Source organism: Ictalurus furcatus, chromosome 12 (genome assembly GCF_023375685.1).
Source record: "Ictalurus furcatus strain D&B chromosome 12, Billie_1.0, whole genome shotgun sequence".
NCBI lineage: Eukaryota > Metazoa > Chordata > Actinopteri > Siluriformes > Ictaluridae > Ictalurus > Ictalurus furcatus.
The window spans coordinates 4,075,514-4,090,387 of NC_071266.1; the positions used below are offsets into that span (position 1 = coordinate 4,075,514).

General features: G+C 41.7%; 1 protein-coding gene across 1 annotated transcript in view; it reads left to right on the plus strand.

The window, feature by feature from the left end:
* The first annotated feature begins 4,999 nt into the window (after positions 1 to 4,999).
* tgfbrap1 (transforming growth factor, beta receptor associated protein 1) overlaps positions 5,000 to 14,874 on the plus strand; it is a 31,688-nt gene continuing 21,813 nt past the window's right edge. Inside the window, exons 1-3 of the mRNA XM_053637686.1 lie at positions 5,000 to 5,273; positions 7,914 to 8,615; positions 9,416 to 9,610. Of these exons, the coding sequence (XP_053493661.1) occupies positions 7,928 to 8,615; positions 9,416 to 9,610 (883 nt within the window). The 5' untranslated portion in view covers positions 5,000 to 5,273; positions 7,914 to 7,927. The remainder of the gene's footprint in view (positions 5,274 to 7,913; positions 8,616 to 9,415; positions 9,611 to 14,874) is intronic.

Sequence of the window (14,874 nt, forward strand, 5' to 3'; positions counted from 1 at the left end):
CTACAACTAAACATTGTAAGCTCCACCAGCGGGGCAGACACAGGATGTTAGGGGAAAAACACTTCACTGTTTTCTGTACTGTAAGGCCACCCTAGAGGGCGATTTATCGTTTTTTTTTCAATCAAATGTATCGAAAGAAAAGCAGGATAATGCACCATATCTGACAACATGTAACATGAACTTGTACATTGTAAACATGGGCTTTAAATAATATAAAGTTAAAATCTAGGCTACAATAAAACAATAACTTGTTAAAGATTCCTTTATTTGACATTATCCATTTTTCAACACGGTTCGCTGGAAAGGTTCCAGAGAAAGCTTCAGCTGTCGCAGGAAAACGCTCCGATGAATATCTGTGTTTTTCGATTTTATGAGAAGACTTTATGCAGGAGTTAAGGCAGGGTTATGTGTCTAATCTGGCATCTATTACTTATTTGGTAGCAGGCTGTCTATACCGGCAGTCACCAACCCTCTTGCTTGAGATCTACCTTCCTGCAAGTTTCATCTCCAACCAAAATCTAACACGCCTGTTCTCTTCTCAAGGCAATGATTACATGGTCAGGTGGGAACGATTATGGTTGGAGATAAACTCTTGAGGTAGGTAGATCTCCAGGAACAGGGTTGGCGACCGCTGGCCTACTGTATACAGGCAATGAAAGTGTTATATCTGGCGCCCTCTGGTGGTGTAAATTGAAATTCTGGAACTGGAAAATCAGCTACCGTTGATCACAATGAATGACTTCTATTATATTTTCGCAAATAAATAAACAAATGAAATTATATATATATAAACAAAAGTATCTGATTGTTTACAGATAGTTCATGTGGTTATTTTCATTATAAGTTACATGAGTAAGCATGAAGACTTCCCCCTTTCAGTAGTTGTAAAACAGGAGTTCTCAGACAACGTGGACCCCAGTATGATCACAACAACAATTCAAATATCAGACAAACTAGGCATGTATGTGTAAAATACACAGTCTCCTCCAAAAGTATTGGAACATCAAGGCCACTTATTTTGTTTTCGCTATATACCGAAGACGTTTGGGTTTGAGATCAAAAGATGAATATGAGACGATAGATCAGAATCAAACTCAAATTCTTGTCTTGATATTTACATCTAGATGGGTTAAATAATGTTTAACATGGCTTTTTGGTGGCAGACCATCTGATTTTTAGGTGAGCAAAAGTATTGGAACAGACAGTCTTGAAGTAAATGAAGTAAATGACAATTAATATTTGGTTACATATCCCTCGTTTGCAGTAACTGCTTCAAGCTGGTGTCCCACTGACATCACCAAACTATTCTTCTTTTCTGATGCTTTTCCAAGCTTGTGATACCATCACTCCTGCCCTGTGGAGGTTGTTGGTGATGTCACTGAATGTTGTTTTTGTGTTTTTCTTCACTGTCATCAACAGCTGTTGTTTTCTTTGGCCGACCTGTTCAGTGTCTGGTTGCTCAGTACACCAGTAGTTTCTTTTGTTTTCAGGACATTCCAAATTGTTGCATTGGCTATACCCAATGCTTGTAACATGGCTCTGATTTCCCCTCTTTTCTCAGCTTGCTTTTCTCCCATAGACAACTCACTAGTCTTCATGTTGGTTTATCCTTTTATCTTTTACAGGAAATAAAAGTTTTATTATATAATATATATAGAAAAACTAATTGCTCCCTTAAACCTAAAATCTGGTTGTGCCACCTTCAGCAGTAATAACTGCAACCAAATGCTTCCGATAACTAGAGATCGGTCTTTCACTTACATCTAGGGACTAAGACTTACTCCTATGCTTTGGATCGTTGTCTTTCTGCATAATCCAGTTGCGTTTGAGTTTCAACTTACGGACTGAAGACCGGATGTTCTCCTTTAGGATTTTCTAGTAGAGAGCAGAATTCATGTTTCCCTCAATTAATGTAAGTTCCCCAGGTCCTGAAGCAGCAGAGCATCCCCACACCATCACACGTCCTCCACCATGCTTGACTGTAGGTGTGATGTTCTTTTTGTGGAATTCTGTGTTTGGTTTACGCCAGATGTAACAGGACCCCTGTCTTCCAAACAGTCCCACTTTCGGATCATCAGGTGTGTTTTGGCAAAATTCATATGAGCCTTAATGTTCTTCTGAGTTAGCAGTGGTTTTCACCTCGTCATTCTTCCATGAATGCCATTTTTGCCCAGTGTCTTTCTGATAGTCATGAACAGTGACCTTTATTGATGCAAGAGAGGCCTGTAGATGCTTTGATGTTGTCCTTGGCTCTTTTGTTGCTGTGCTCTTGGAGTAATTTTGGAAGGCCGACCACTTCTGGGAAGGTTCACTACTGTGCGGAGCATTTCCATTTGGAGATAATTACTCTCACTGTGCTTCTCTGGAGCCCCAGAGCATTTGGAATAGCTTTGTAACCCTGATCTATTTCAGTCACCTTCTTCCTCATCATTTCTGGAATTTTTTTCAACTTTGGCATAGTGTGTTACTGGGTAAGACCTTTTAACCAACTTCATGCTGTTGAAAAAGTTCTATTTAAGTGTTGATGTGATTGAACAGGGTCTGCAGTAATCAGGACTGGTTGTGTCTCGTCCAGCTGAACCCCATAGTTTCATAGATTTGGGGAATTAGTAACCATGGGGGCAAATACATTTTCACACAGGCCCAGCTGGTATTGAATAACTTTTTTGCTTCAATAAATAACATTATCATTTTGTGTTTACTCAGGTTATATGAGAATATAATATTATATTTCCTTCAACATGATCATATTCTGAAGAAAGATGGCTCGCCCTTTTGCCAAGACGGGCTGAAAAATATCTTTAATGACATGTTTGATTATTTGTGACACGTTTTCATTGGTTTAGGATTTTACTTTCATCCGTAATTACACATTCATGGCATCAATAAATCACATTTTAATTAAAAAAAGATTTATAAAAATCTTATCCAAATGCATCATCACTATATTCGAATACTGTGTGAATATATCAGACTGAGTTAAAACGACTGCATATTAAGGTGTTGGCGTAAGTGAAATTCTATCATTTATTTATCCGTGTAATAATAGCAATAACAGGGTTTAGAATATTAACATTTCCTTGAAATATCTTCCAAATTTATACCCAATGTTTTCTGAAATTGAGTATGATCAGAATAAGTAACAATCTCCAAAATGTTATGAACACAGTGAACTAAATAAAAACCTCTTTACCTTATCAGTTTACCTTATTCCCTGTTTCTTAAGATAAAAAAATGAAAAAATACATCCTGTAATGCACATAAAAGCCATCACTGCATCATGTTGTAACCATAGTTGTGGGGTGCTCCATGCATCCATTCACACATTCATATTACAGCCCCTCTTCTCACCACTTACTGTATTTAATATTGTTCCAATTAACCTGAAGCATGCTGAGTTATGCATGTTGGAAATTATTTAATTATAAACATTCGTACATTATTTGAGCATATACTGTACATTGGTGTATTTTATGGAGATATGCCTCCTAAATACAATTTATGGAAAAAAAAATAATTAATGACAATTTCAAAACCTTAGCAATAAAACTAGCCAAAGAATATGTAATTTTCCTACCCCAAGATTTTTTGGGGTAAACTTTCTGTTTGATGCTGACCACATCCCCTTATATAACTGAATTCACCTTGCTATAATATAGCCAGGGCTGTCGTTCCAAAATTCCAGTAGTCCATAGACCCCTTGCTATGACTGAATTATTGTACGCATAACAGCCTGAATCATAGTAACTGAAACAGAATTTTGGCCAAAATCAAAATCCTGTGCTAGTGATGAAATAAGTTTCCCAAAGAATAAACCCCTCCCTTTAAAATAATAGTTTAGTCCACTGACCATGGTTCATGATTGAGTACAATGAGATACCACTTGACAAGGAAATAACTACCAAAACAAAACAAAAACTGTAACAGCATTTTGAAGAAAGCTGTGTGTTGAGTTATTATTATTATTTTTTTTACTGCTTAAGCTCACACATGTACACAAAGCTCTGTCCCCAGAGCCTATGGTGGTTTGTTTAGTGTTAGAATTTAGTTTCCTATGTAAACACTGGAGTTCTTGCCTGAGGGGGGAAGGGAGTACCTGTTGACCAAGTTTCATATCTCTACAACTTACGGTTTGATCAGCACGATTCGTTTTAAGGCATAATAATAACAATAACAACAACAACAACAACAACAACAACAATAATATATTATAAAATATAATAATAATAATAATATATTTTATAATACAGTATTGTTGTTGTTGTTGTTCCTCTTATTATTATTATTCATCCATCCATCTTCTACCGCTTACTCCTTTTTCAGGGTCACGGGGAAACCTGGAGCCTATCCCAGGGAGCATCGGGCACAAGGCGGGGTACACCCTGGACAGGGTGCTAGTCCATCACAGGGCACAATCACATACACACTCACACACACACCCATTCATACACTACGGACACTTTAGACACGCCAATCAGCCTATCATGCATGTCTTTGGACTGGGGGAGGAAACCGGAGTACCCGGAGGAAACCCCCGCAGCACGGGAAGAACATGCAAACTCCGCACACACATTCCCCGGAGGGAATCGAACCCCCGACCCTGGAGGTTTGAGGCAAACGTGCTAACTACTGCTAATTATTATTATTATTATTATTATTATTATTATTTCTTCCTTAAAACTAATTGTGCAGACCAAACCGTAAGTCATTTGGATTCGTCTTAAATGGACCACACCACCTTCCATAGGTAATAATAATAATAATAATAATAATAATAATAATAATAATAATACTATTGTTATTATTATTATATTATTATTATCATTGTTAATATTATCAACAACAACAACAAAACAACAACAATAATTATTATTATAACAACAACAATAATAATAATAATTATTATTATTTTATTATTAGTAGTACTAATATTATTATTATCTGCGGAAGGCAGTGTGGTCCATAATACAAATCCAAACGGCATCCTAAGTCACGTGACCGGATAAATCGGAAACTACGTCACCGTACCGCCGGAAAATCCTCTCTGTGGTGACAAGCAAGCAGGAGATTTACCTTCATACCCGTATTCCGACATATTCCTATCCAGTCCGCGTGTCAACTGCGAGCCGCTACCAAGAGGCGGGGTTTGTCGGAATAGCGGTGGGAAGCAGTAAGGCAGCAGTCGGGAGAGTGGACCACTGTGGAAGTGAACGGAGAGGCCGAGGGCTGTTCGCATCATCTCTCAAAACATTAGCGCGGCGGCCGTGGCTGGGGTATGGCGCACATTTCTCACTTGTGACCCCTCACTTTCTTGTAGAATCACACCGAGTCATTTCCAGCAGCGGTTATTACCATTTATTAGCCGAGCGCTCATTCAGTACGCTTAAGTTAGCTTTAAGTGCTGTCACACAGGCGACTCAGTCCACTGTCCGCTGAATGAGTGTAAAATTAGCAAGTGTGCGACTGAAATGTGTGAGTATTTTAGTAATAATAATAATAATAATAATAATAGAGGTTCTCTTACAGAACGGGTTTATATATTTATATGTATTTAAATTGCCGTTATTATAGGAAGCTATGCACAGGCTAGTATTTTGGTAGCTAACTGGCTAGTGGTTAGCGAGCTGCTTCACAACTCCTGAGCTCTGCTGAAGTGTCAGGGAGTTAAAGCCAGACAGGACTCGGTGGAATAGAGCTGGCCCTGAGGGAGTAAGCTGCAAACACATGCCACAGGTGGATGTATTCAGATCTGTTGATGGACAGCAGGTGTTGTAGCTAGTTGTAGCTAGCTAGTCCGCTTTAGCGCTCCAGTGCAGCAGCAGCAGTAGTGGTGGGTAAGGGTGCAACGATATCCGATACCGAGTATCGCAGTCGGGGCAGGAAACGATAGATCGATATCAGATCGGATTTGACATGCTCTCTGATGATCATTTTCTAATGATCGGCATGACAGAGATCCTCCATCGAATACAAGACACGGTTTCGTTGCGATATTAAGTTTGCATTAACAGGAGCTTGTCAGTATTGGGTATCAGATCATATCCAGGGCTCTGATATCAAGATTATGTCAAAAAAAAAAAAAAAAAAAAGGATTGTACTGCTTCAAAGCTGATCTTAAACGATCAATTCAATTTAATTTTATTTGTATAGCGCTTTTAACAACGGACAGCTTTACAGAAACATATAAAACACAGGATAGAGATTTTAAGTGTGTGGATTTAGCCCTACTGAGCGAGCCGGTGGTGAGGGAAAAACTCCCTGAGATGATCTGAGGAAGAAAGTTTGAGAGGAACCGGACTCAGAAGGGAACCCGTACTCATCCGGGTCACGACAGATAGTGTGAGAGTAAAAGAAAGTTCATTATGGCTTTCACATGAAGTCTTTGTTGAACGAGTCCGCTGTTCATGAAAGGAGACCCGAGTGCTGATGATTTGCTTTGCTATTCAGTTCCTGTTTCTCCTCGCTTGTGTTCATGTTCCTCACAGTTTTTTTTTTTCCCCGTCCGAAACTTGTTGTTGTCGTGTTCTTTTGATTTTGCCCCTCTGTGTAAAATCTTTAACAATGTTAACCATGCAGTACTTCTCCTCTTCTACTGTGTTTTGGCTCGTCCCACCGCTTCCACTTTATTCGCGTAGCTCCGGTTTGTTTGCTGGAACCGATTCAGCCGAGTCGATTCGACCTTAAGACCTGGATCTTCCTGGATTTTTTTTCCAGTTGATATTCGAAATAAACGCAAGGACTATCCTGTGCCAGTTTGGCATTCAAAACTGAATTTAAACGTCTGTGTCTCAGTTTCTACGTGGTTTATCAACACCAAACAAAACCCGCACATATATTTCCAGCCAACACATTTGACAGAAGTTGACCATATTGCTTAAAATGATGTGTTTGTTTTTTAAATGTCTGGAATTAATTGAGCAAATGTGTTAAAGGTAGCCGTCTGATTGGCTATCTAGTGTGCATTAGACTTAAAGGGATGGTTCACCCGAAAATGAAAATTCTGTCATCGATTAGTCACCCTCATGTCGTTTCAAACCCGTAAGACTTTCGTTCATCTTCAGAACACAAATGAAGACATTTTGAATGAAACCTGGGAGATTTCTGTCCCTCTGTTTACAGTCCATGTAACCAAAACTTTAAAGCTCCAAAACAATTCATAAAGGCATCGTAAAAGTAATCCATGTGCTTCGTGTGCGCAAAAAAACAAAATAGCTTCACTTCCGTATCGATCTTTGACGCGCGTTCTCAAGAGAACCGCGAGGCACGCGTCTCGTTTTGATGCGAGAGCCGACGTTCTCGCCATACAACGGGACCGGGAAGCACCGCACTGTTTACAGCAGAGGAAGAGGGACGCTGTACACGGACTGAGTCGCATACTGTAGAACAATCTTTGTAACGATGATTTCAACGTTTTTTTTTGTCCGCTCTTGCAGACATTGGTTTGTCAGCTCTCACGGAAACACGACACGCATGTGTCGCGGTTCTCTCGTGAACGTGTGTCCGAGATCTATGAGGAAATGAAGATATTTTGTGAATAAATAGTTTTTGTTGCACACACAATGAATTCGTATCGCTTCATAAAATTGGGATTAAACCACTGGAGTCACATGGGTTACTTTTACGATGCCTTTATGGACTTTTTGGAGCTTGAAATTTTTGGTTACCGGACTATAAGCGGAGGGACAGAAATCTCCCAGGTTTCATTCAAAATATCTTCATTTGTGTTCTGAAGATGAACGAAAGTCTTACGGGTTCGGAACGACATGAGGGTGAGGAATTGATGACAGAACTTTCATTTTTGGGCGAACCATCCCTTTAAGTCGTGATATTTGTTGTATTATCCTCACGGAATGAGAACTGTTCAAAGAGCACATTTATGCTAAAGAGTAACTTTCTTCTCATGTTCCGAGTAGATGTGAAAGGCAGCATGAGCGTGAAGGCCTTCGAGCTGGTGCCCGCTGTGGAGCGGGAGCAGTTGGCTGGCGAGAAGACGCGCATCGGTGTTGAGTGCATCGAATGCTGTGGCCAGCACCTGTACGTGGGCACCAACGATGGCTTCATCCATCACTTCCTGCTGGAGGAGCACACCACAGCTAAAGGCCAGCTATCCTTCAGCTCGCAGAAGCTCCTACACAAACAGCTCGGCCTCAAGAAGCCGCCGTCCGAGCTAAAAGCTGCCTCGGCCCTGGAGCGCCTGATCGTCTTGTGCGACGGTGTCATCTTGCTGGTGGATATGGTCACACTGGAACCGGTGGCATCTGGAGGGACCAAACTTAAAGGCGTGACTGTGTTCTGTGTTAACGAGAACCCTGTGACGGCCGAGCCTTTCTGCGTGGAGATGGCGGTGGCGTCCACGCGGCGCCGCGCTGTACACATTTGCACCGTGCACGAGGATCGTGTGCAGATCCTGAGGGAAGTGGCCACTCCCGATCAGCCATGCGATCTCAGCCTGGACGGCTACTTCCTGTGCCTGGCTCTTCCCACACGGTATGTCATCCTGAACTATGGCTCAGGTGCCTCGCAGGATCTATTCCCCTATGACAGCGAGGAGAGGAAACCCATTGTCAAAAGGATTGGCAGGGAGGAGTTTCTCCTGGCTGCGCCGGGTGGCCTCGGTGAGTTCAACCGCAAAATATCAAGAACAAACTACCGACCGAGAGTTTCCAAGAGGTGCGTGAGCTATCCGAGGAGTCGGCAAGCTATCAGGTTCACGTGGAATACCTGAGCATAGGCTATACTAGAATACGTAATCACTTCATTCATATATTACTACAGCTATGAGGAACGAGCACGAGATGGTAAGCACGTTGGTTACGAATTGTGCGGCATTAGCATGAAAGTTAACGCTTTGGAACCCTGTCTGTTTGAGACACAGTTGAGAGAGCTGGACATTTAGTTCTTATAAGTAACGGTGAAGCAAATTCTCACTGGCGCCACCTTCAGCAGGTAGTCAAACAGCGTTGCGGGTTATGTAGGAAGCTGTTATTTGAAACAAGACTGACATATCGATGAATGACGCGTACACCAAAGTAAACTTGGAGTTTCATTATAAGTTAAATCTTTGGCGCGATTGAATATCACATATTACTTATGGATATGGAAGTCGTTCAGGGTGGATTTTCCTTTAAGTGCTCGTATATTAAGTGGTAGAGCTTTGTGAAAGCATTGCCTGGGTTTATTCTATTCTATTCAGACAAAATGTTTATATACTCTTTTGGTTTAGCACTTGTTTAAGAAGCCCTTAGGCATTTAGATAATGCCGTTTTTTTTTTAGGTGTGTATTGCAGATCACACCCAAGTGAAACGGTTCCTTCTATCTTTTGTCATGGTGATCAGTTGTGTTGAGTCATACTTGTGTCTCGCTCGCTCGCTCACTCTCTCTCTCTCTCTCTCTCTCTCGCTCTCTCTCACACAGGCATGTTTGTTAACTCTGAGGGCATCTCCCAGCGTGCCCCAGTCAAGTGGTCGGAGAGCGTGATTGGCGCAGCCGTGTGCTTCCCGTACGTGGTGGCTCTGGACGAGAGCTTTGTAACGGTTCACAGCATGCTGGATCAGCAGCTCAAGCAGACACTCTCATTCAGTGAAGGACACATCCTGCAGGACTTTGAAGGTTTGGAATCCAGTCTTCTTTGTCTACACTCCTGAACATGTTTCTTCCGTTAGACTCGATATAACAAATCTACACAATTCGACACCGCCACGATATCCAATGGCGTTTACTCCAGTTATATTACTTTACCAGACCTGCCAACCTTTTAAGGTGGTTTTCACACTGGGCACGTTTGCCGCGGTCCGAACACGAGTACGATTGTTCCCGGCGTCCACTGCAGCGTTGGTCTGGTTTTAGACTCGCTTGAGTCTTTCGAACCCCGGAGCACTTGCGTTCATCTTACGTCATCACAGACATGCGTGGAGGACACAATGCGACTCATCATGGTTTTCGTTTTTTTTTATTATTGTTTTAGTGCTATTATTTGCAGCAGATATTATGCCCAGCAGTGGACCTCTTCTGTATCCCACAACATTCCCCTGCCACACATGATACACGTGCGGTGTGGAAGCTAATGATGTCTACATCAGCGAAAACACATGAACTAATTCCTGAACTAGCGCGGAACCGAGTACGAGTTGCGTTCACGTTCACAGGAATCGTGGCACGGTTCCAGTGCAGCCTGGAATCAGACCACCTCGTACAAGTAGTCTCGGGTTCGGTACCGCGGTGTACTTCCCGGTCCGCGCGACAGCTTTCACATTACCAATTTTTCCTGCAAACCGTTTCGGACTAAACTGCCAGTGTGAAAGCCCTCTAAAAGTTTGTGCGAGGGGAAATCATGACACTAACATGTTGCTAAATGGGACTACAGAGGTTGTCGGGGAAATTAAACGTCATCGCGCCGAACAGGAAAAAACTCTGCAGGTATACTGGTTCAGGTGTGCTGTGCACAATTCCCCGAAAAAAACGCGAATGAAGATTCATCTGCAGAGTAAATCCGTATTATGGAAAATGTTTTAAATCAAGTTTGGAAAAGTAGTCGGAAGTTCGGTGACGTTGAGGTGGAGCGACCGTGGTGTAGTTCGTTTATTTCCGGCGATTGTATGTAGGTTTCAAACTTCATAAAAGTCGTGTTCATTTGTGAAAAATATCTCGATGGACAAAACGTGTTAGTGTTGTAAACTTTTGTTCATCACAGAGTTTATTTTTTGCAATAATCCCAAAGCCTGTGTGAAAATCCGGTTGGGTTTTTGTCGAGGGAACCGGTGTGATGATAAATTCCGGGTTCCGGTACAAAATGGCGTCGTCCCTGCGTCACCGCTCTATTGCGTGATCTGTCTGCGTCTCTCCTCCTGCAAACACTGTTAATGCCTTTTCTGCATTCGCCTGAATTGTTTTCATTTGGTTGCATATTGTTGTATTTAATTGCATATTTTCATTTGGTTGATGGCATTTTTATTTTTATTTATCCTATAATCAGTTTTATTAATGTTCTGCTTCTACGAGATGATGCACTTTAAGGACCAGTCTAATCTGATGTAAAGATTTGTACATGAGCAGGAATGTAGCACGACATGGAGGTGAAAGCAGCGGTCTGTTTATTTAAATGTGAAAGTGCAATAAAAATATGTCGTCCCTAAAATCAATCAATAATCGTGATCTCGGTATTGATCGAAAATAATCGTGATGATCATTTTGGCCATAATCGTGCAGCCCTACGTCTGCTGGTAAGCAATCCCCAACTGCAGAAATGGTCATGTTTTTACACCCTCTCCTACTGCTAGAAATGTCTCGGCTTTGGGTTATCAGTTCTGGATGATTAAGCCTTTTTTTCCCCAGGGATACATCGATGTTAACTGCTTTTCTGAAGAGAAAAGTAGAAAGTGCTCGTCTCAAGAGAACAGTTGAATCTACCTTGAATTGAGTGTTTATAACATATACATCAATTAAATTGTTCCTTTTAACAGTACAGATACTTGGTTGAGTCCCTAGTAATAATATCTAATAAGAAAATGAAGCATCCACCATTGGCTCAGACAGTTCCAGTTCTTGTAACAATTTTTTTTTTTTTTTTATGTACTTTGTCAGCCCTATGTGCTCTGATTTCTATGAAAAGACTTGACTGGTGTTAGACAGATGAAGCGAGAGTGTCGTAAGCCCTTATGGGTATTTTGCTTCTGAGGGTGTCAGCTCTGCTTCAGGAGGTGTGTATCGATTTCGCTAAAGTGCTGAAGTGAGTGTTCTTGCAGAACAGAGATCGATTGTGCACAGAGTGAGACGTGGACAATGCAGCACATACAAACTGTATTACTGAATTACTAACTTACACTTGAATATATGAATATATTAGTCCTGTCACTCATGTATTTATATCTCGGTGTGTCTTTTAGAGTCCTTCGTACAGGCAGCAGCATTGTAGCTACTCTCTTTAATTAATGTCTCCTGTCAACAAATGGTGACCTACTTTGAGTTTGTTTTTGTTTTTTTTTTCTTCTACCATTTCAGTCTCTGTTTATTCTTAGCCCTCTGCTGCGGTACTCATGGATTAATGTTCTGTGTCATGTTGATGATATAGAGCCGATCAGCCATAACATTAAAGCCACTGACGGGTGACGTGAATAACATTGATTACCTCGTTACAGTGGCACCTGTCAAGGGGTTGGCAGCAACTGAACAGTCAGTTCTCAAGGTTGATTTGTTTGAAGCGGGGAAAAATGGGCAAGCGTAAGGATCTGAGCGACTTTGACAAGGGCCAAATTGTGATGGCTAGATGACTGATGATGTCAGAGCATCTCCAAAACGGCAGGTCTTGTGGAGTGTTCCTGATTTGCAGTGGTTAGTCCCAACCAAAAGTGCTCCCGGGAAGGAAAACCGGTGAACCAGCGACAAGGTCATGGGCGCCCAAGGGTCATTGATGCGTGTGGGGCGCAAAGGCTAACTGTCTGGTCCGATCCCACAGAAGAGCTCCTGTAGCACAAATTGCTGAAAAAGTTAATGCTATGATAGAAAGGTGTCAGAACACACAGTGCATTGCAGCTTGCTGGGCATGGAGCCGCATAACCACTCAGAGTGCCCACACGCTGAACCCTGTCCAACACCAAAAACACTCACAATCGGCACATGAGCATCAAAACTGGACCATGGAGCAGTGGAAGAAAGTGAACTGGTCTGTTGAATCACAGTTTCTTTTACGTCATGTGGGTGACCAGGTGCGTGTGCATCGCTTACCTGGGGAAGAGATGGCACCAGGACGCGCTATGGGAAGAAGGCAAGCTGGCCGAGGCAGTGTGATGCTCTGGGCAGTGTTCTGCTGGGAAACCTTGGGTCCTGGAATTCATGTGGATGTTACTTTGACACGCACCACCTACCTAAACATTATTGCAGATACGGTACACCCCTTCATGGCAGCGGTATTCCCTAATAGCAGTGGGCTCTTTCAGCAGGATAATGCGCAGTGCCACACTGCAAAAATTGTTCAGGAACGGTTTGAGGAACATGACAAAGCGTTCAAGGTGTTGACTCGGCCTCCAAATTCCCCAGATCTCAATTCGATGAGCATCTGTGGGATGTGCCGGACAAACAAGTCTGATCCATGGAGGCCCCACCTCGCAACTTACAGGACTTAAAGGATCTGCTGCAAACGTCTTGGTGCCAGATACCACAGCACACCTTCAGAGGTCTTGTGGAGTCCACGCCTCGACGAGTCAGAGCTGTTTTGGCAGCACAAGGCGGACCTACACACTATTAGGCAGGTTGTTGAAATGTTATAGCTGATCGGTGTATATTGGACAATGCAGTGACATCATACAATATAATTACATTGAATAAAAAAAAAAAAAAACATATTATACCACAGCGCCGTTGAGTTCTCAATTCTTATTGGTCAGAAAATTTGAATGACATTTTTCATACGTTATCGTTTCTGTAGTATCAACTTACACAGGAACTCAAAGACGCTTCACATAAAAGAATCAAAGCGAACATGTAAGCCCTGACACAGTGAGGTTTGCTGTGAAGAGATGTGTCTCGAACATTTATGTTAGGAGTCTCTAGTGTGCGAATTCTCTTGTGTTTTCGCCTGCCGAGGAAACAACTGTTCACAGCTGCTGTAACACAAGTTTTTAAAGTTGTAAATAAAATAAATATATATTGTGTATTTGTTCTGAATTTGTCCCTGACCTCCAGCTGCTTTGTTCGCGCACCTCTTATTGATCATGATGTTTTTTTTTTTTTTTTTTACTTTAATCTCTGTGTCCTGTGAGCATTACCGTGTAGTAAGATAATAAGTGAGTGTTTACCTCAGTAGGGAGGTTTGCATGGATTAGTCAGACACAGCATGTATACAGCAGTATAAGAAAGTCAGTGCTTTATATAAACAGATGACTCATATTTGCCGATGTTATTACGAATAATGGCTGATTTTAGAATAATTTAAAAGGGCCAGAACACATGTTGTTTTTCTCTACAGTGTTTTCATAGCATAGAATGTAAAACAAACCAGATCACACACTACAATCCCAAGCTTGGCTCAGCTTGTAGCTCAACACGATACCGTTTTGGTGTTCTCAAATGCAGCAACTTATGAAAATACCCTTATACGACTTATGTTTGTGGGTTTAGCTTGTTTTTCTTGCTACAGCAAAATGAACAGGTTTGTGTTCGGAGACTTTTGCTAGCAGTCATGCTACATCCTCCTTCTCATCTGATTGTAGCAGCAGAGACGGAAAAAGTAGGATCAGGATAAGGCAAGCAAAAAAGGTCAAAGGCACAATTGCACTCAATGCTACAGAACAAAATGATTTAAGCAACAATGATTCTCATCAGCATGTACTCCTTCATAGCTCTAGGGTCTGCAGGTAACTGTCTGTGTGGATGTTTTCCTCTGGGTTCTCCAGCCTCACAAATACATACCAGTAGGTGGACTGGTTATTCTGGAAATGGCTCGTGAATGAGCATAATAACCCACCATATTGGAATACTAAGCTCAGTGGTTAGGACGTTGGACTTCTGATCGGAAGGTCGTAAATTCAAATGCCAGCAACACCAAGCTGCCATTGTATAAAAAAATGAGATAATTGTATGTCGCTCTGGATAAGGGCATCTGCCAAATGCCATAAATGTAAAGGTACTTGAATAAAATGAGCGGATCAGCTTCGGCAATCCTTCTGTGCTAGCTACGTAATACAATGCCACCATGTTTTCGTAGGAATATAATCGACAACTCGGGGGTGTGATGCAGCCCGACTCGCTGGTGTATTTATTAAAGAACAATGTCATACTTAAAAATAAATGAAAATGACCCATTTATAGTTAACATCAACGATAGTCGATCCGTAACAGTTACTGTTATTACTTATTCCACAGCAGTAGAGTTTTTCAGT